The 19,972-nt window shown below is 40.1% G+C and overlaps 1 protein-coding gene across 6 annotated transcripts in view; it reads right to left on the bottom strand.

The window, feature by feature from the left end:
- Positions 1 to 19,972, bottom strand: part of Amot (angiomotin) — a 77,050-nt gene that overhangs the window by 50,421 nt on the left and 6,657 nt on the right. The window contains exons 2-5 of one of the 6 annotated variants that reach the window (XM_013150185.3): positions 18,327 to 18,392; positions 18,073 to 18,218; positions 9,567 to 9,715; positions 6,519 to 7,452 (exon numbers count right to left, since the gene is read on the bottom strand). The exons of 1 other annotated variant lie outside the window; for it this stretch is intronic. In XM_013150185.3, coding sequence (XP_013005639.1) covers positions 6,519 to 7,390 — 872 coding nt within the window. In that variant the 5' untranslated portion in view covers positions 7,391 to 7,452; positions 9,567 to 9,715; positions 18,073 to 18,218; positions 18,327 to 18,392. The remainder of the gene's footprint in view (positions 1 to 6,518; positions 7,453 to 9,566; positions 9,716 to 18,072; positions 18,219 to 18,326; positions 18,393 to 19,972) is intronic. 4 more of the 6 variants (XM_013150183.3, XM_003467627.5, XM_013150186.3 and 1 more) reach the window with 4 other exon arrangements.

Here is a 19,972-nt window from a genome sequence, read left to right on the forward strand (position 1 = left end):
TTCAGAAGGCTGAAACAGGAGCAATGGAAATTCAAGGTCGGCCTGGCAGCTTTTTAAGACTCACCAAATGAAAATAAATAAATAAATAAATAGGCCACAGATATAGTATTGCCCAGTACTATCAGAAGAAACCCCACAAAATAATTATTATTCATTGTAGTCACTGATGACTTAATGGTGCCCATTAGTAGTAACAATACTAAAACTTGGAGGAGGTAATGGGCAACAATATAATCTATTTCAGAGGTACTACATTATTAATGTAAATACTAGAAAGGCCTTAAAGAAATTATGTCATTTAACACCATCATTGCATAAGAAGAAATTAAGGCCCAGAGAAGGAAAATGATTTGCTGAGTATTAGAGTTAATGCGTTGGTTTCTGTGCATTGATATATAGAACCCTAGCTTACTGCTTATAGAAAGTTCCAGAAGGAGAACTATGATACTTTGTTTAATATGGCACTTTCTTTTTTTTTTTTTTTATCTAGTTTCTGGGTACAAAATAGTAGTATCTGGATATATATAACTTGTATATAATGTCTATTAGCCATTAAGGGAAACAGAATATGTGGAAGGATCACTTTCCACTATCACCACCCTATCACTATCACCACAACACACTATCACCACAAATCAGGAAAAATATCAGTTGGTGCACATTGAAGACAAAAAGCTTGTTCACCCTCCCTTCAGCCCATGCCCAACTAACCTATTATGCTCCCAAATCCTGTGGCTTCTTGCCCTACACTTGATATTTCTCAATGCAGGGAGGGCAGATGGCTAAGAGTATGGGATTTAGATCCTAACAGGGTGAGTTTGGACACCATTTGCACTACTTACTATCTGTGTAACCTTTCAAATTACTCAACCTGCAAGAACCTGTTTCTTTCTTGAGGTTGCAAGTGAATTGCAAAATACTGGGGTCTTCCCATTATTTAGCTCAATAATAATTACAGTCTCTTATCTATCTCCCAGTGCGACAGGCTGACCTTGTTATCATGTTACTTATGGGATACCCTTTGTGCTACTTTGCATAAGTTTCATGGCGGAACTGGGACAAATCACCAGACGCAATTAACTTTTAACTGGCATTCTAGATGCTAAAGCACATGTCTCTCCCCACATTCCAGTTACCATTATTGTCCCTACAAAAGCTCCTCACTATACTGGCTTTTTACAGCTACAAAATTATTTCAAACACTTGCTAATACAGATGTTCCTTCTTTAACTAGGTTGTTAAATGAATTGGTCGCTAAATGAAGAATTGTATATAATATAAACATTATAATACTTAGAACAAAAAATGACCAAAGGAAAGTCCAACTTGATGACTTTGCTTTTATTTTCATAACTCTTACAAATAGTATTGTAATGTGTAACAGCTTAAAGCCACATTATTGTACTACATAGTACAATAAGCAAAAATTAACAGTACTCTATAAATAAGGCATACTGTCCAAAAAAGACACTGGGGCTCTATAAGCAAGGTGCACAGAGCTGTACAAAAAAACAAAGATGGATTATACGTCTGTGCGGTAGGTTGTAAGTCTGAACTACATACCTCAGTCTTAAGTCTGAACAGTTGTTAAACAGGTAGGTTGCTAAGTGAGGAAAAAACACTACATTAAATTTCAGGATACTCAATAACCTAGATAACCACAAAAGCTCTCAAACATGTTCAAACCCTGGACCTATCCGTCATCCCTATGTACACTTCTGGTGTATGCACATTCTTCTAATTTTATATAACATATACATACACACACACACACACACACATATATATATATATATATATATATATATATATACATATATAAAATTACTGAATATCGAAGTGGGCATGCAAACTACTTGGGAACATAAGAATTGACATGGTACATGTTATACACAATCTTTCTTTCCAAGAGCTCAAAATACTGCATAAAAACTTATTTGCGGGGCCAAGGATTTAGCTCAATGGCATAAGTGCCTGTGTGGCCAACAGGAGGTCATGAGTTCAATCCTTGGTACCAAAAAACAAAAAATTGTAACAATAAACTTATTTGGTATAGAATTCCCATTTCCAGTCTATGGGCCTTTGGTTTCCTAGTAGGTAAAATAGAACATGTGCTTTCTTTCCTCTTCGAGTAAGAGCTATTATAATTCCTGTGCATCCCTAGAGTTAAAATATGATGTCCTAGGATTTTCTGGGGGTTTTGTATTTCTTTGGCAGAAAAGAGGGGCTTCAATTTCATGTTTTCTAATCTAGCTTTCAAAATTTAAAGCAAAATATCTCCACATTAAATTGCATTCTCATTCCCAGGATTTGGAAGCCGAATGCCTAGAAGGTGTTTTTTTTTTTTTTTTTTTTTTAAGACTGAACACTCAGTTCCAAACTGGGCTTCCTCCTCACACCTCCCCTGGGCCCCATCAACCAAGGCTCTCTCTAAAACAGATTAGGCCACTGGCCTCTCTCCTGGCCTAGAGGCTCAAAGGCCTTTCCAGGCCCTGGATAGTACACAGCCTCCCAGGGGACCCAGGAAGAAAGAGACTATAAGGCTCCCGGAAAGCAGTCTCTATGGTCAGATAAAGGCAAGATGAAGATAAGCAGAAAAGAGGCAGCTGCCCCTCACTTCTCCAGACTGGCAAATAAAACATCTCAGTGCATCATGTTAGAAAACCAAGGCAGTCAGTCACTGGCAGGTTTCCACAAAAGCAAAGGCCTGGACAGTTACAAAAGGGGAGAAAGCCCTCTAGCAAGGGAATTCCATCTGGACTCCAACATCCACCCACCACCAAAAAGTAGGGCAGTATTAACACTGAGATGAAGCTTTCCCTGACAAAATAAAGATGAGCAGGGGAGAACTATGGGCAATGACAGAGGAAGGGAAACACACTCAAAATTAAATAATAGCAACAACAGTGATGATAATAATAATAATAAAAGCAGCAGCCATGTGTGCAGCACACTGTCCAAGTCCCTGCATCCCACAGGAGCTGCAATCATTCCCCACTGACACATTAACCAGGAATAAAAAGCCACGCACAGACAAAAGAATCACATGATCCCATGGAAGACCTGGCCTGCTTTCCTACCACTTTTCTCCCTTCATATCGTTCCTTCTGAAGAAGACCTGGGCCACTGGTGCTCTGCAGAAAAGGGGACAGCATAGCCATTCATACGGGGCAGAGGTTACTCACTTACATCTGGTCGTTGCCAAAGCTGACAGGGTGGAGGAGTACCAGGGAGGCTCCCAAAGACAGCTTGTAAGTACATTAAGAGAAAGCCACTCTACCCAGCTGACATAGCACCTTTTTATCCTGCTGTCTCCATGACCGGAAGTCCTCCTTCTCCCCAGTCCCCCACATGTATACCCACATGCACACACACATAAGCATACATGCAATACACCTGTTGACACATATGCAAACTTGCTCATGCACACTCCCATCAGAGGAGGTACCAACAACAGCCTGGAGCCCAAGTTATCCTCACCATCAGAACGGTGCCTCTCCCAGGGTCTGGAATGGTGAATCTGTGAATCTTGGAGCTGGCTATAAATTTCTGATAGTTCTGATAGTTCCTCTTTCACAAACAGCTCTGCTCTGAAGCACAGAGTCGATCACCCTGAGATTCCACTCAACAAGGATTTCAAGAAATTTCAGATCTGGGCAAGATTTCAACAACTGAAAAGAGCTTGCTGCTTTATAAACAGAAATGATTTAATTTTTAAAAGCAGCTGATAAATGTATGAACTCCAGATGAGAAAGGTTCAGTATTTAGAAAGACAAAAAGACTTCGAAATTTTAAAATTTTTCAGATGGCTTGGCCTTGTTTCCCATCTGGAGTTCTGGGCATTTGAGATATTTATTTTTTAAGTGGGGAGGAGAACATAGGGAAGATGAAGTAATCAAATAATTGTTTATAACATTTTGTTCATTTTAACAGCACATCTCTACCATCTCACTGCACCTCTATGGGCAAATAAAGGTTGTTACTGTTGTTTTAAGCTGCAGTATGTTCAAAAAGCTTGCTTTGTACCTTTATCTGTAATTTGCAGATTAAGAACTAAGAAATTAGTCTTCCAACTGGTGTTAGCAGTTACTTGAAAGGGTACTCACTAACTGCAGCTAGTTGCTTAAAGGAAACAAAAAGAAAAAAAATGTGTCACAACCTAAGAGCAGTACACTTTGGCAAAGCTGTTCAACTACCTTCTCTTGCCAAGAAAGTGTCAATAGGTGCCACTCCCTCACAGTGGGGACTACAAAAGCTTATGGTTAGAATTTGCTTAATGCAGACCCAAACTTCTTCCTCGATTTAGGACACATCAATCAAGCATATCAGTCACTGTATTCCTGTCCCGCAGAAAAATAATTGTTTGAGAAAATTCATGTTAAAACGCTACTGCTCAAGAGGGGCTGAAGACTGGGGACATGGCCAGTAATACATATTGATTGGCATGCTCAGGGGCCTGGGTTCCATACTCAGCACCAGAGAGACAGGGAAACAAAAAGAGACAGACATACAGACAGAGAAAAGAAAGAAAAAGGAAAAAAATGGAAAGGAGGGCAGGAGGGCAAGACAGTATGGACTCTGCTGCAGAAAAAGTTTGAGATCCAGGAATAATTTAGGAGGGAGGTGAAAATATACATATCTTCTGTAAAATATATGCAACTGAATTTCTCTGGTGGTTTAATCAGTAAGGGAAGGGAAAAAAACCTCTTTGTCTCTTTATTATTTATTTAGGCAGATCAAAGGGCTTTTCCATCCAGCTTCAAACACTGTGGGAGTCATTTCAGATCACAAACAATACTGGTGAATGAGTTCTGAAAATAGCTTTCCTGGGAAGGCAGGCCATGTGCTGAGCGGGGCTTTGGCTTCAGCTCCACACCCCAGCCTTCCCTCCCGCAAGGCAGAAGTTCGCAGCCCTTCTATATAAGTGAGGGTATCCCATAGACTCTTCCATACTGATAGGAAAAGCAAAACAACTCTCCCCCAGGTTTCATTGACATTTTGCTGGCTTAAATGGGTTTCCACTAAGCTGTGCTGTCCAACAGAGTGGACTTTCTTTGAGTCTTCATTGGCACATGGGAACCTGGTTGTTACTTTGATTTAAAGGTGAATGGCCCTGTCCTTACCCTCATTTCCTGTTATAAGATACATATCATAACTTAAGCTCTGGACCTTTAAAAGCTACAAAGGAGACTGAAGAGTTAGGAAATCAATGAAGGGTAAGGGGGAAATATCCTAAAGCCTCAAAAGTTAGGGATGAAGCCCAAGTGAATGACTGGTTAAAAAAAAAAAAAACAGGACCTATAAGGTAGAAAATTAAATATCAGAAAATGGCAGATTCCTTGTTTTTGATCCACCCCTTGAATGCCTTCTTTCCTAAGCCACAAGATCACCAGATCAACTGGAAGTGGTTCCTTTCCAAATGAGTGAGCAGAGGACAGGAAGCAAAGAGGTAAACTTCAATAAGATCACAGACATAGTCTGTAGGCTGCCTGCGGAAGAAGGCTAGCCTAGGGGTAAGGACTTCAAGTCTTGTGGTTACCCATTATTACCCATAGGCACAAAACAGGAGAGGCACTCATAATTGCCATCACTGCTGCTTATGGTTTCAAACTTTCCTTGCTCGACATGCTGAAATACTACTGGTCAGCCACCCAGCCCAAAGACTAGTAATTCAGATACTGAACAGAATCACAGACTCATAAGGTATGATAAATAGAGCAACAGAGCAAGAGGATTTGGAATATTTGAGATATTAGAAGAACTGACTATATGAAACACAAGTCATGAGAATATTTTTTTTTTATATTTTGTTGTCTAGACAAAACTTCTACACGACATGCTTAGCTGTTTAGAAATGCAACAGACAACTGTTGAAAACTCTCTGAAGAAGAAAGACAAAGCAGTCCACACTTCATGAACTGCAAGGAAGTACAAGGCAAGTACAGCATTGTGAATGTGCGTATGTATGTAGTTCCCCACACCATAGTATCTGGCTGTTTGTTTAATGTCTAAGAGAATCACAATAATTCGACTGAAAGTACAACTAACAAGAAACAGATTTATTGGTGAGTATAAATGATGAGAGTTTTATGGAGGAAAATGCATGGAAGTGATAGGATGTTGCACATTAATTAAAGTCCAAGATAATTTGTTTTTGTTTCTCAAGGAAGGGCTTAACAATTCACAAGAAGAGAGAAATAGACCCTTCTTTCAATACCTGAGGAGACACAACAACAAATAGCTACTAAAATACAGACTTTTGTTTCTCTCCATACCGTTGGCAGTCAAGGCCAGGCCCATCCTATAAAGTCAAGGGACCATCAACACAATGCTAAATTATGGATGAAGAAGCTGGAAATTCAGGTTGACAGGCAATTTACTAATCCAGGAGGGAATACACATTGCAGAATTTTTTAAACTAAATACATGCCCATTCCTTTCCTTAAGATTCTCAACATGTAGCAGAAGAGTCTATTTAAGGATGAGGTCAGGAAATGACAGAAAGGGAACACTCTTACCTGGCTGATCCATACTCAGGGGGATGCTGATACCTCATCAGTTGCCCCTCTGTTCTCCCTGGCTGGTTCAGGCGATGCTCACTATAGAAGTGCCCTGGCTCTTGGGCCTTGCATACTACAGATTGGGGTGGCATGCCCTTGAAAGGATATTCTGGTGGGGGGCCTCGGTGTTCCATGCCCTTCAGGCTATGCTGGTTGGAAGCTGGCCCTTGGGCCTTGTAGAATTCACTGGAACTTGTGGGATTCTTGTAGAGGTCATTGGGTTGTGGTGGGGAGAGGGGAGCACTGGTAACAGGTGGATGGGCCTTAACTCCACTGGTGGCTAATGACATTTGCATCAATCGTTCACTCAAGGAGCGGACATGCCCTTGTTTAAGGTCTCTGAGTCCTTCATCCTGGTGTATCTTCCCAGGATTGAGTCTCTGAACTGATGGACGCCCCTCTGTCCTCATCTTCTGGTTGGTGACGCCAGTGACATAGAATGCAGCTCCAACACTGGCATGCTGTTGGCCCCGAAAATATTGGGACTGGACTTTGGCTTCTTCATAGGTCGGAAGTTCTTCATTATTCTGCACTCGGGGGGACAGCTGCTTCTCCATGATGATGTTTTCTGATTGGATTTCCTGGCCCTGGGGTTCCTGGCGAGCAGCATGTGCTACCAGCTGTTGGTGGTGATCTTGGGGACTCAACACATCATTCTGAGGGCCTGGGTTTCCACTGCCAGTGGGGAAAGGAGGGCCATTCCCTGTGGCTTGCTGGTGGATGGCAAGCAGGTTGCGATTCTCACTAGGATTGCCATAGCGAAGCTGCTCTTGTAGCAGACGCTGCAATACTGTGGTCCCTCCACTTGGCTGTTCTTCAGAATTTCTCATCTCTATCGCTGGTGGTGCCTTGTGAAGAGAGAGAGAAATTGGGCACTTGGGCTGCCCTTGACCTGGGAAGGGGAAACAGGAAGCTTAACACCCAGTTGATGGATAAATCAGTCCTCTAAAAGGGGAAGAAAATGGATATTTGGGGCAAGGATTCCATTGCAGTAACAAAGTAGAGAACTGAATCTAGAAATAACAAATCAATTGTTGGGATTCCTGGATTTAGTACCAATATGATGAGGAATGTGGATGCATAAGAGCTCTATTTCCTCTTCCACTTTTAGCATGAGTTATATATTCAATCTTGACTTAATTCCTAAGAGGAATGGGGAAATCTACGGCAGTTAAGTAGAGTGATCAGAGTAGGCAATTTTCCAAGTTCCTTACTCCCGTGGTTCATCTCTCTGTACCGTGTGTAAATAAAAAATCCAAATCTTATAGCTATGGAGGTTGGGGCAGGTCAATGGGGAGTGTTACCCCAGAGACAGGAATTGTAAAGCAATTCAGTGTGTGATGCGAGCTATAAAGTGCTAAAGAAGCACTCAAATAAATAAAAGGTGAAGAGAGCTTAGCCAGAGAGAAATGATCTTTAAATTGATGCAAATCTTTTTCTTGGGTCTCATACAACTCTGAGACATATCTTTTCTTTAAAAAAAATCCTTTTTGGCATTGTGCATTTGGATGCTGTGTGGCTTAATCAGAGAATGCCTTGGGATAAGTGATACTGACAAAGTTTCAATTTCAGCCATCCAGGGGCAATCACTGAGATTTGTTATTTTTGTTGTTGTTGGGTTAAAAGGAGCTTAAAAGGGAAGTGCCTCTTCAATTGAAGTGAAACTCTTACAACATTTGCAAATATTTCTGGAAATCTTTCTAGAAAGGTTATGATAGTATATTCCCAACTATCACCACCAATTCCTTTAAAGGTATATTATGAGCTGAGTAAAACAGGTAACATAACACAACTTAAGATTCAAATTCTAATATAATACTGGTTTACAGGATCACCTAAACAAACAATTCCTCCTTTCTTGATTTCTAGTTTCTCATCTAAAAAAAATGAGTGGTGGGTGACACACATCCATTCCCTCTTATTAGGAGACTCAAAAATACACTGGAGAGACTCTTTCATGTTAAAGTATTCCAATTAAACACTAATGTGAAATACTGAAGCTTTTGCTCTAAAGAGCTGATGTTACTGGTGAGAATGGACATAATGTTACACAAAAAGTCACAATAAATTTCAACCTAAGCAGCCTTAGGTTTACTGAATGAAAATTCTGGATTTCTAGCTCCCAGGTCATTACTTCTGTATTAAGCAACCTCTAATCTTTCTGGAAACAAGAAACCCCTCCTTTAGTAGTACAGCGAATGACAGAAAGTAGGTGCAACAGATGTAGATGGTCATTTTTCTCTTTTCCCATTTCTTGATGATCATAACTACCTAGTTTCCAATTCTGTTCAGCAGTTTGACCCCACAGCTAACCCTCCAAAAAAGTTTTTTTAAATTCCATTCATCATACTCTTTAGGGAAGTACATGCCAACCACCAAAATGCTGAGCTACTTTCCCTTCAGCCTCCTTGATCAGCCTCCCAGTGACCCTTTGAATTTCTTCATTTGAATTGTCAAAGTAGAATTTTTCTGTCAGGCTCACAGTCATAACATACAAGTTGTTTGGTGCATGAAACTGGCAACAAGACTATCAAAGTAGTTTTCTTCTCGCAAAGGAGAAGAGAGAGAGAGAGAGAGAGAGAGAGAGAGAGAGAGAGAGAGAGGAAGAAGAAGAAGAGAAGAGAAGAGAAGAGAAGAGAAGAGAAGAGAAGAGAAGAGAAGAGAAGAGAGGAGAGGAGAGGAGAAGAGAGGAGAGGAGAGAAGAGAAGAGAAGAAAAAAGGAAAGGAAAGGAAAGGAAAGGAAAGGAAAGGAAAGGAAAGGAAAGGAAAGGAAAGGAAAGGAAAGGAAAGGAAAGGAAAGGAAACAGGAATATTCGTAGCTCAAGCAAAATCATTTCCAACCCTCTTCTACAAGGCAAGAAAATGCAGATACTGAGTTTCTCCAGGCCCAGGAAAGTGTGCCACCCCCTCCCATGCCACACACACCCCACCCAACACACACACACATAGGCACGCAAGTGTGCGTGTGTACACACACATACACACATACACACCAATAGTCCATACCTATTTCTGCTTTCTTTTAGGCTTAAAGCCTTGATCAGGATAGGGAATTCTTGCTTATGAGCAGCTCCAGATACCGCAGTGGCAGATTCCCACTCCCCTAACACTCAGGTTCAGGGTAAGCGCCGCCAAGAGTCCAACCACTGGTCACTCTGAAATGTTCAGGAGGGGGAGGGAGGGAGAAATAAAAACGTTGTTTCTATATTGCCACCAACAGCCAGCAGTTAAATGAACCATTCCTTCCAAGGGAATGATTTGTCCTCTCAAGCTGCCTGGCTTTTAAATGAGTGGCAGAATCCATCTCCACTACAACAGACTAGAAGCCTTACTATCTATCAGCTATGTTCAGGAGGTCATGCCAGTCTCCAGGTGGTGGAAATGATCACGTCTGACACTGGAAAGAATTGCTCTAAGCTCACAGCCCTTGAAAAGCACCCTAGTTGGAATACTGGGTAATGACAACAGCCATAACTGCTGTTGTGTTAGGGTACAACCTTTACATTGTCATCAGTACCAGGGCAGGCTCATAAGGCTAACTGCCCTGCCAGAACTTCCAGCAAGGAAGTCAGTCACCACAAGGTACATTGTGAGTCAAGTTCCTGATTTGACTGCCTTGGCCTCAGATGAACAGAGTAAAACATAACTTCTTTTCAGCCAAATCACTTAGTATATTTTACATATTAACTATCCTAGACATTTGCCAGCCTCATGCTAGGCACAGTGAGTAATACAAAGACACACAAAATGTAGCTCCTTCCTTCATGGAGCTTACAGTCTGATTACCTACTTGATGACCATCTCATTCATTCTTGCTGACATAGGAAAGCTGACCAACTTTTTCAACCCAAAACTGTAACACTGTTCCAAAAACAAGATGCTTCTACTTGCTTTCTCAGCACTTACCCTGTCTCTGAATTTCAGCAAAAAAATCTACTAGACTCACACAAACTAGATGAGCAGCAAATGACCCATAAATATGTATTCAAGATGGTCCTTATTTATTAATTCTGCTTTAATTTTGAAAAGCCCTCCAGATCCAATCAAATGGTAATAAAACATGGCAGATTGTATAGGTGAGATATACATGAACCTCATTTCTGATGTAGCCATTATTACTCATCTCACTTAAAGGAAAAACTTTAAACGGAACCAGAATCTCCATCTGAGGAGCAAATATCTCTGTATTTTGGAGACATGCCCAAAATGTTCACAATTAAAACAAAAATCACAAAACCACACGGTGATAAATTTAACATGATTTCCTTACAATGTTGCCAAAATAAAGTGAGCAGACATAAAATAAACAAACATGGAAATTTGTCTTTCCATCTTGTTTTGACCCAATGCAAAACTAGGATCAAAGGCAAAATCATTTTCAGTCTGCTAAGTAATTATTTTAGGGTGTCTACCCCTAAATTTCAAAGCAGTGGAACAACTTTTAATTGGAATCGAAGCAGAATTGTTAATAGAGCTATGGTAAATAACCTCCGTGTTTCTATTGTCTGATTCTGAACAAAATATTTGTCTTTTTATTCAGCTGTAACACCAGAAAACAGTGCAAATCTTTCAAACTTGAGCCCTTAGAAAGAACCCATCATACAATTCTTCCTGAGAACTGCTTATATTCTTCCTTATGCCAATTGTAACTTTCTTAAGACAACCAACTCCTCATTGAGAAATGTTTTATTGTCGAAAATTGTACTCTCTTCCTTTAATTTTGACCTCTCTCCTTCATATCTTTTTCAAAAACTAAATCAGACATGAACCAGACATGAATTGAACTCCCACCCCCACTCCAGGCATTTTTTGGTTTCTGTTTAAGAGGAAAAGAAATCAGCACAAGACAGAAACACTGCAGAGTATTCTCCTTACTGTTTTATTTTTCTTAAAGAACTTATGTGGCTGTATGTTACAAGTCACCTAAAAACAAAAACACAACACCATCTACTGATTAGAGAAAGGAAAGGAAGAGTCTTGTCTCAGGCACAGGAACCAAAATGATACGAATGTTGCAATTTGTAATCCACCCACGGCTTTAATCATGGCACTACCAGAGGTCTAAGATCTCCCTCAATTACTCACCTTATTTCTCCTGGAAACACATGTTATCCCTCAGCTTATCTGATAGAAGAAAAAAGTATAGCTGTACTTCTGTCTTTAAAATTGCAATATGAATCTATATTCAGCTCTTCTGTAACAACAGGGCAGTAAAGCCAAACTAAATTCTCATCTACTTGCCAGTCATTGGCCTCTGCTAATATACCTGGGAGGCTGAGCCAAAAACACATTAATGCGAGACAAGATGTTTTCCAAGCCAAGTTCCCCCCAAAAATCAACATTACAAGGTACCCAGGACAAAGCAAATTTCTAAAGTTCAATAAATTTTGCAATATTCCTTTAAGATCCCCTTTCTATTCTTTCTATTCTTCCATCACCTTTCATTCTTTCACTACCCCTTATGCCACCAACCAGAATGACTAATTTAAGCCTAGAAAAACTGTTTCTACATTAAAGCTTGGTCAATTTGTTTCAAACAATTTTACTGCCAGCTAAATGGAAAGGAGCCAGTTCAAATTTCCCTTGTAACTGTGTCCATGTATTTATGAACATAAACATGCACACATACACATATATGCACACATGTGCATGGACACACATCAGGACATGCACACACACATACCCTCTCACAGAAAGTGAGAAACCCCTGTGAACTTTCATTCTCTTTTAGACTGCAGACCCGAGGATCCTAGAAAACACTTTTCCCAACAGTTTTTTAACCCAGGATACAAATTCATTTCCTTAGGGAAGTAAACAATAGTCTTTTTGTAGGTTATCCCTACATATTTGATGGGTACCGGATAGGCAGTATAAATGTCATGGTTAATAGGCTTAGAGCCATACTGCTCAAGTACAAATCTTGTTCTGAGGCTCACTGACTTCTGAAATGTCTCTTGGCCTCCTCAGTCTTGATTTTATTAATTGCAGAATAGCTACAATGGTACTCACACCTCATAGGGTGGTTAAGAAGATTAAGGCAGGCAATCCATGTAAAGTGCTAAGCACAGAGCTGGGCACACAGTAAATGCTCAAAAAAGTTAGCAACAGTTGTAACTAAAATGTCTAAGTAACTTTTCTTGAGAAGGCTATTGCAATCATATGAAGTAAATTTGTTTTTTACAAAGCTTTATTTACAACTCAGTCTTTCTTTTGTGTAAGTTCTTAGATCATCAAAGGCCTGAACTGGAAAGAGCCCTGGAAGATGACTACTTCATCTACTTCTTTCTTTCTATAAGATGATGATGCTAACGCTTTAAAGGATTTAGAACAAGCGTCAAAATATGGGTTTTATAACTTCTAGAAGAAGAAAATTTCCTTTATAGTATATTATCTAGCATCACTAACATGTACATAGAAGATGCCTAATAAATATTGTTATTGTTTATGTTTACATGGCCCCCCAAACCTCATGCAGTCATGGAGGTGGCTGAATCTAGTGTTTGTGATTGGTTTGTTTTCTAGCACTGGGATCAGCAGATTGAGTGCTACACCTGCCCAGGGGTGAGTAGTTGGCATACAACATAAAGGGAGGGAAGGAGCATAGTTTTCCATTTTTGCCCTTTTTCTCTTGTTGCTTCTGGTATCTGTCACAACTACCATGTTGCCCTCAGCCATGCCACGTTTCCCTGGATCCAACTAAGTGTGGACTGAAACCTCCAAAAACTGTAATCTAAATAAATCTTTCCTTCCCTCACTTTGAGCATCAAGTATTTTGTCTCAACAAAGAGAGAAAAGTAACCAAAACAGAATTTGGTATCAGGAATGGGGGTCATTGCTATGACAGTACCTGACTATATAGCTCAAGAGTCTTTGGGAATGGCTTGTGGGAAGAATTTGGAAGGGTTTGGAGATGTTGCCCGAAGGAGCAGAGATAGAATGTCTTGTATTGTTCTGTATGGGAGATTTTCTTTGGAGCTTAGAAGACCAGAAAATTGCTAAAGACGAGGTTCAAGTCATTTCTGCTGGGAAGGACTGCACTGGTTGTTGGACTCCAATTGATGTACATTATGGCTTGGCAGAAAGTTTATCTGAATTTTGCTTGTGTCCAGAGACTTTGCCTGAGACTAAGATTAAGGGCAATGGACTGATTAATCTGGCAGAAGAATTTCATTGCAACTGAATGTTGAGGCATTGGCATGGCTATTGTTGGGGACTTTTAGCCAGATTTATGCTGCAAATCAAGAGCAAAGAGAATGATTTAAAACACTGTTAGTTTGGTCAGAAATCTGTGAAATGTAACAATAAAGCTGAGACCTTCATTGCTGAGAAGGAAAAGAGAAATAAAGAAGGTGGCCTGAGATATCACAGAAAGCAGTGGGTCCCCATGCTATGCAACTCCAAACTGCAAAAATGAAAGACTTTGCTTAGAGGAGAAAACAGCAGATTGCCATGTTCCAGAATGGTGGTGGAGGCCACAGGAGGTTCCAAAATGATGGTGGCCACCCCAGGTTCCAGAATGTCAGCAACAAAGAGAATTTGGTCCTCACAATCAGATTCAGAGTACTCAGTAATCCAAGCCCACAACCCCTACAGCCAAGAGAGAGCAAAGCCTGGTTACTGCTCCAGCTGGCAGCAGACCTTGTCAGCATCCACATGGCACTAGTTTTAGGCACATGGAGAATGTATGAGTTCTGAGGTTAAAGAGGCTTCCACGCAGATTTCATAGGGCCTCCTCTGAGATGGCAGTGTGTGAAGCTATGACCGTGAAGCCAAAGGTGTAATGATGAATCTTGAATTTTGGAAAAGCCAGGAATGTGGATCATCTGAGGAATGCTGCAAGGATTGAGCAGAACAGTCCTAAGAGAGAAGCCATGTGATCTGCAGCCACCAGAAGTGCCACGGGGGTGGAGTCACTCAAGCCTTTTGAAGCTCACAACCAAATTGCTTCAAATGCTGAACATGGAACTCCAGGACTTAATGTTTGCCCTGTTGGATTTTGGACTTCCTTTGGTCCCATTCCTTTGTATTCCCATTTGTACCCTTTGGAATAGTAACATTTATCTTCTTCCACTGAATGTTGGAAATGTTTAACTCTGTTTTCCTTTGTACAGCTAACAGTTTGCCTTAGATCTTGGAGGAGACTTGGAACTTGGACTTTTCAGCAATGCTGAAACTGTTAGGACATTGGAAAGTCTTGGAGATGGACTAAATGTCTTTTGTATAAAGGATGTGCATGAGTCTTTGAGGGGCCAGGGGTGGAAAGTTATTGTTTATGTCTTGGTGTTCCTCCAAGCCTCAAGCGATTGCATGGACTCAGCTGCATGGAAGCAGCTGAATCCAGTGTTTGTGATTGGTTCATTGTCTTGTACTAGGATGGGTGATGTGAGTACTGCACCTGCCCAAGGGCAGATAGCTGGCATACAATATAAGGGAAGGAAGGAGGTGTACTTTTCCCTTTTTTTCCTCTTCTGCTCTTGTTGCTTCTGGCGCCTGCCACAGCCACCGTGTTGTCCCTCAGCCATGCCACCCTGCTTTGGAAATAGCTGGATATGGACTGAAACCTCCATAAAACTCTAAGCTAAATAAACATTCCTTCCCTCATATTGGGTGTCAAGTACTTTGTCTCAGCAGTGAGATAAAAGTAACCAAGACAAATATATATTAAACTGAATTAATCGTGGTTTTAAGAGATTATAAACTGGCTTAATGCTCCCACCAATTTCCCAGTTCTGATAGAAGTAAAATGCTAATGGTAGGAGGAAGAATTTAAACAGGTAAAAAGGAAACATTTACCTGTCAGTATGACAGGAAACCTTTGCAAAATCTCTTCTCTTAGGCCAAAATGTACAGAAAGATATAAAAGCCACACAAATTCTCACCAGGACTCTATTCTAGGTCTCACAAATCCATGAAAGCAGCTTGGCATTTGCTTTCTAGGCCTCACAAATCCATGATACCAACTTGGTATTTGCTCTTACTTAACCTTGTTGTAGTTTAAGAAAAAGACTTAAAGGAAAGAGTTGGCTCCAACTCTTTGTTCCTATCTCTACATTTGTAGAATGGGCTGGAAAATTAGGAAACACAGCAACTCCTTCCCATTTTCAAATCTTACTGAGGGTCAGTGTAAGAGATATGTTTCTGCAATGATAACTCAAAGGCTTGGTTGCTTTTAGTCCTAATTTTACATAGCTGTGCTCCTACACGAATAACTTGAGAATATTAATACACTACAAAGATGATTGACCCTAAAGTGGACGCAAGCAGTGAAATATTGAATAAGACAGGGAAAACTGTTTGCCAGTCCTTCCAATCCCTGACACACAATCCATTCCAGAGGACTACACCACACTATAATATCCTGTTACTTATTGTGTCAGTAAATGTATAAGGAATCTACAAAGTCTGATTGACCATAAGATGTGATACATTTAAGAATATACTTGAGAATCATTTAAGAATAAGGACAGGAGCACAGACCTATAATCTCAGCACTCAGAAGGCTGAGATAGGAAGCCTGCAAGTCTCATGCTACCCCGGAATATATAGCAAAATCCTGTCTCACTATGCCTGGAAACTTCTTGCTTTACCACATTTTCCTTGATACCAACGTACAACACTGATTTTTATTCTTTATATTTTATTTTATAAGTAACATAAGCATAGAATGCAAGTACTTATAAAAAAGAAAATAAATATTTACAATCACAATGCCTCAATTCAAACATTGTTAACAACATGGAACATTCCCTTCAATTTCTCTTATGTGTTTTTACAAAGCAATGAAAAAATATACATATAATTTTGGCTTCTGCATTTATTTCACTTTATCATAAGTACTTTCTCTACATTGTGGCACTGAATCCATAACAAACACTACAATAATGGCTGTGTAATAGTCCATAAAATGAATGCATCAAGATTCTCTCACCCAGTCTCCAATTATTAAGACATTGAAATGGTTTCCAATCATGTGCTAGTCTAAATAATGTTACAAAAACCACATTGTGATTTAGCCTTTTTCAGTATTTTGGACTGTTTCCTAATGATGAAATCCCAGAAGGGAAATTAATGGGTCAAGGAGTATGACTGTTTTTAGACAACTCACTAGAAAAATAAAACTAACAAAATGCCAAACCTCCATGAAAACTCTCCCTCACTTAATGAAAAGCTCTCTTGCTTCCATTTCTCCACCAGAGCTGAGTTAGGCTCCAGAGAGAGAGAGGCCAAGTGAAGCAGTGTAGTATCCTAGTAGCTTGCGAAATGGCAGAATGGAATGCAGGCTCCCCTGTGAATCCAGCTTGCATGCACTTGCCCCAAATTGCCACTTGGCCAAGAAGCTAATTAGTAAAAGCATCAGGTGGGTGAAAGCAGGTTCACAGTCTGTAATGGCTTATATCATCTTTCATTTTTTCCCTAAGACAAATCTGACAGTCAGCTTGAAGATATTCAGGTCTAGTGATCCAGCCTGCTATACTCAGAATTTAGCATGTTTTCAGATCTTACTCTTCAACATATCCTACAAGGTATTTTGCTATGTAGACCTAAAGATACATGATCAATGAGCTTGTGTGCTATGTGTGTACCTTTATTCACAGCCTCAGTTAAGGTGACACTTTTAAGGTCAATCCTTTTTGATATTATATGACTAAGTGGCACTTGTCTTAAATGGTCAATGTGTGACAGATGTATTTGCAGAATCAACCATAAAAGTCATCCAGTCTTGGAGAAGGTGAGGCAGCAAACCAGAAGTGCCCTGGCTTAGTGAAAACAACCATGAAGGGAACTTGTTTCCTTTGCTTCTTTGCCAGAACTCTCAGAGAAGGAAAGTTCTGCTTTTTACTACTCAATCCACCTTCCCCCAACTATACTCAATATAGAAAATGAATTATCTCTTTTTCTGGGCTCTGTTTTTCTTCTCTCCACTATTACAGTAATCACAGCATATTTTCCACAGGTGACTTAGTGAGCACTTACTATGCAAAGACACGAGGTGGAAAAAAAAGACACAGGAAAAAAAAACAAGAAGAGATTCCAGTCCTCTAGGAGCTCCTAGGCAAGCAGAGGAGGCACAGTGCAATGAAGAAACAGAGCTCTGAGCTCATAGCTCTGGTAATGCAGAGGACTCTGCATTCCCCAAAAAAGTTTTCTGGGGGGAAAATTAATCTTTGAGCTTAATAGAAAACATGGAATTTGGTGACCAACTTGATGTCAAAGACAGGTTGAGATATGTTTTTGGGAGTCAGTATATCGGTGACAGCTAAGGTCCTAAGAGGAAGCTGGACTTTCCAGAGTAGAATGAGAATAGAATCAGGGGTAAAACTAAGAATGAATTTCTGCAAAAATGATCATTCAAGGATCAGGCACTTTCCAAATGTGCTGGTGAGAGAAATTCCGTTATTTAACCTATAGCTTTTCTCTCCATACACCTTCAATATAGGCCCTGGACTAATGCATTGCTTCAGAGACAGACGGCCCCAGCTGCAATGCAAAGAGAAAAAAAATTAATTCTCACCAGTTATGCTTCAAAGTGCTCAGGTAGAAACTTCAGTAGTGGGTTGAGCCAAAAGTGGAAGTGGAAATCACAACTGTGAGGTTGTACAGGCCATGGGCTGCCTGTGTGATCTTGCATTATATCTGTCCCAATATCTAAAACATTAACTGATACATAATAATTGCATATTATATTGAGTCAATAACATTCCCAAAGACTTTGCTAAAGGTAGTATCAAAAGAAAAGAAATGAAACACATGGAATAACAATATTACCTTTAGTTTCTCAGCCTTCCTTCTAAGGAGCCAAAAGCCCCTTCCCTCCTGCTCTTCTCAGCAGCTCTGTGCAGACATAAAGGCATATGTGATTAATTCCATTTAAGAACTGGAGAAGCTAAAGTCTGGAACAGATAGCTAACAATAACTAATTTCACTAGAGGTTCACTGCTGTTCATTGGTAGGGCCAGTATGAGAAACTAGGTCGTATTGCCCCTCTGGTTTTTAAGAGGCCAGTTCATGAGAGAAATTCATTACAAAAGCAACCTCCCTCTGCATTCCTACAGGATCTTGAACAAGTGAGTGTGCTGTACCTAGGAAAAAAAGTAAGACATTTCCCAAAACAACTTTGGGGGTGGCTTAATGTAATTCCAAGGGGTACTCTGTTAACATAATTGGATACTTCTTGTTTTCCTATAACCCTTTCTTAGGAAGCCTCATCTACCTTTAACCCCAATTTTGTGTCTGACTGGGGCTCAGATGCTGACTGCAGGTGTGGCATTCAGCAGGTGCATGGACAGGAGCCAACATTTCATATCTTCATGCCAAAGGGCTTGAGTCACCCTCTCAAGGCACAGGAAGCTCCTCCTCCTGCTGCTGCTGATTTTGGAGCACCTGCAGCCTGGCTTGACTGAGTTGCAATTGCAAAACTGAATGGAGATCCTGCCTTCCCAAGAAGAACTATGGTGAGATCAGTGAAGCCACAAATCATATCACCAGCTAATTTTCCCACTTGCAGAAACTAGTGTAAGCACATACCATAAGAACGGCATATGTATAGACCATATGTATACAATGACCATCCTGTACAAATTATGGAACAAAAGACCACTAGCAGACCCTGAAACCTCAGGAGCTAATACTCATCTCCCTAAAAATGGTGAGTAGTTGGCAGAATCTGCTAGGAATCCTGTGATCTTTTTCCACTGTGGTCCCTCTTCTTCACACTCCTAAGGGAGTAGTACATCAGCTCATCACAAAAAGCACAAGGTCATAAAATTCATCACATTCCCCTAACCAACACTAACTGGCAGACTGTGGAGCACAGAATGCTCCAGTGGGTAGAGAGGGTCATTAGTATGATCTTAGCTTCAAAAAACGTTTGCTTTAAAAAACCAATCTACCTTCTCCAGACTCACTTTCTCCCACGACCCCTCACACACACATAGCAAAGAGACAGTAATTGTAGAAGGAAAGAAAAATCAAATATTATCTTAAAATGGTTTATTACGATTAGTGCTATTTCTTCAATTCTCACAGGAAACAAAAATTTAATATACTTTGGTTTACAGCACATTGTCCATAAAGTAAAACTGGCTACGAAACTAATATGTGACCATTGTATAGAAGTGGAGTAAAGAAAAAATTATGAACTAAAAAATTAAGTGAATTAAAGAAGAAATTAGATTCCTTCAAAACATGCAATCTAAACAATTTTCCCCATCTGTGATTTTTATCTTAGTTTGCCATCACATGGGAAAATATCACTAATTCAGTGTAAATCTATGCCCCTTGAAAATAATCAAAATGAATAAAGGATTCACTAATTAGGTTCCTAATGGGGAAGGATTTAATTGAACTATTCTATACCAACCTGCATCAAAGTTTCCAGGGCAACTTCATAAAAGGATGTCAAACCTGGCCCA

The sequence above is a fragment of the Cavia porcellus genome, unplaced genomic scaffold, assembly GCF_034190915.1.
Source record: "Cavia porcellus strain 051 isolate PalLab524CR breed Dunkin Hartley unplaced genomic scaffold, mCavPor4.1 scaffold_3, whole genome shotgun sequence".
In the NCBI taxonomy this organism is placed as follows: Eukaryota; Metazoa; Chordata; class Mammalia; order Rodentia; family Caviidae; genus Cavia; species Cavia porcellus.